Source organism: Mus caroli, chromosome 17 (genome assembly GCF_900094665.2).
Source record: "Mus caroli chromosome 17, CAROLI_EIJ_v1.1, whole genome shotgun sequence".
NCBI classification, from domain to species: domain Eukaryota; kingdom Metazoa; phylum Chordata; class Mammalia; order Rodentia; family Muridae; genus Mus; species Mus caroli.
Genome location: NC_034586.1, coordinates 46347547 through 46349777, shown reverse-complemented (window position 1 = coordinate 46349777; position 2231 = coordinate 46347547). Strand labels below are relative to the sequence as shown.

Below are 2231 nucleotides of genomic sequence, written 5' to 3'. Positions count from 1 at the left end.
AGTGCTGGGATTAAAGATGTGCTCCACCACTGCCGGGCTTGTTTCTTTAAACATGGCTAAATATTGGGCCTGGAGAGATGGCTCAGTGGTTAAGTGCACTTACTGTTCTTACAAGAAGGACCTGGGTTCAATTCCCAGAATCCAAGTGACAACTCAGACCATTTGTAGCTCCAGTTCCAGGAAATCCAATGGTCTTTACTGGCCTCTGCAGGCACTGCATGCCTGTGGTACACATATGGACATGCAGTCAAAACTCTCCTACATATAAAATAAAAGCAAGTTTTTAATGACTAATTTTTTTCTCTGGAGTCTTTTCCCATAACTTCTCCTGAATGTTTGTCATGAGATAAAGGGCCACTGCTGCTGCTGATGGCAGAGATATTACAATCTCTTTGTTTTAAGAATGTAAATTACCACCGGGCAGTGGTGGTGCACACCTTTAATCCCAGCACTTGGGAGGCAGAGGCAGGTGGATTTCTGAGTTCAAGGCCAGCCTGGTCTACAGAGTGAATTCCAGGTCAGCCAGGGCTACACAGAGAAACACTGTCTCAACAAACAAACAAACAAACAAACAAACAAACAAACAAAAAAGAACATAAATTACCAGAGGCAGATTCTAAATTATAAGATGCCATAATGTTACATGTTTATATACACACAACACTGAAACAGAATAGAGACAAAACATTGTTAACTGTACACTTATTCTACACATTCATAAATACGAACCGAATTGCTTGAATACTCACTTTGGGAGTCAGTGTGTGTGTGTGTGTGTGTGTGTGTGTGTGTGTGTTTTGGGGGGTTGTTTGTTTTCTGAAGAGAAAATGTTATCTTCAAAAGCCTTAATGAAAACTAAACTCAGTGCCTTGCACCCCACAAATAAAAAGCAGGTTTGGATGGGAAAGGGAGAAAAATGAGAGGGGACATGGAGGGAGTTCAAAAGCAATTCAAGTTCTTGGTACAGATGCAAAATTACCATTTCAAACTAAATGCAGGAGTAGTGGTGAACACCTTTAATCCCAGCGTTTCGGGGGCAGAGGGAGACAGATCTCTCTGAATTCACGTTCAACCTGGCATAGTGAGACCCTGTCTCAAGACGAACAAACAAGTCAAAATTAAAAGTCAGCTCCTGCTATTCACAAGCTGGGCTCCCTGGCCATTTTACGTAACCGGTCACACAGTGTCCTCGTGTGCAAAATGAGGACATTGACAAGAGTCCCCAGCAGAGGACCAGCAATAAGCGAGAGAAGTCAACTAGGAAGCGGTGGTTTCTCCAAACAGCAGCTGTGACCATGCTCACGCTGGAGGCAGAGAGGGAAAGCCTATCTTCACCACCTTGGCAAACTTCTGGATTTCGTACACACCTCAAGAAGGCTGATCAGTGCTTTGTGGGGAGGGGAACACATGTTTCTTGTGTGGGGACACATGGCACACTTAACAATGAATGCGCGTCAAAACAACAAAGCGAAACAAAAAACCCTAACAGCAAAGCAGTTAGGTAAGAAAACCAGCAGGCCACGAAGTCAAGTGTGTGCACGTTTCTGTAATTGTATGATCCTGCTTAGGGGGGTGCATCACAATACTTGCCCACTGGTCGCTCTACTTGGGGACAGGTCAGCCCCTGTTGGGAGCTCTGTATGCAGGGCTGGGAGGCAGTGATCCAGAAGAGTGCAAGAAATACAGAGCAGGTGAGTGTGCAAACATGTCCACGTGCACGAGTGTGCTAGAGTGTGCTCACGTGTACGGGGCGCGGGGCTGAGGTTGTGGGCGGGCTCCATCCTCCCTCGGGGCTGCAGTGTGCGTGACCGCCCCGTGCCGACTGACTGTCCCACACGACCCACACCCGGCCCGGTGGTCCGTACCCCTTGCTGCTGCTTCCGCACGGTGGGCTTCACCCTAGCGAAAATCTGGATCGTCTGCTTCACCATCACCAGCGGAGACTCCGCACTGACCCTTGACCTTTCCGAGTCGGGACCACCTAAAACTTCCTACTCCCACCTCCTGCAGACACCGCTGCCCTAGCAACAGTAACCAAAGATGCTACCCAAGCAGCACCGCGGCCCCGGGTTCCCGCCTCCTTTCCCTAATTGGTCGTGGACTAAAAGGAGGGGCTGAGGGGCGGGACCGAGCAGCGATCGCCGCGCATGTCAGTGGGAGATGCGCTTGAGATGTGGGTTAAAGAGTTTGCATGCCCGAGTGTGTCTATTTCCTTAACAAGTCCTTCCGCA

At 48.6% G+C, this 2231-nt stretch overlaps 1 protein-coding gene across 1 annotated transcript in view; it reads right to left on the bottom strand.

Annotated features, from left to right (window-relative positions):
- Kif6 (kinesin family member 6) overlaps window positions 1-2021 on the bottom strand; it is a 291689-nt gene extending 289668 nt beyond the window's left edge. The window contains exon 1 of the mRNA XM_021149143.2: window positions 1866-2021. Coding sequence (XP_021004802.1) covers window positions 1866-1931 — 66 coding nt within the window. The 5' untranslated portion in view covers window positions 1932-2021. The remainder of the gene's footprint in view (window positions 1-1865) is intronic.
- Between the last annotated feature and the right edge of the window lie 210 nt (window positions 2022-2231).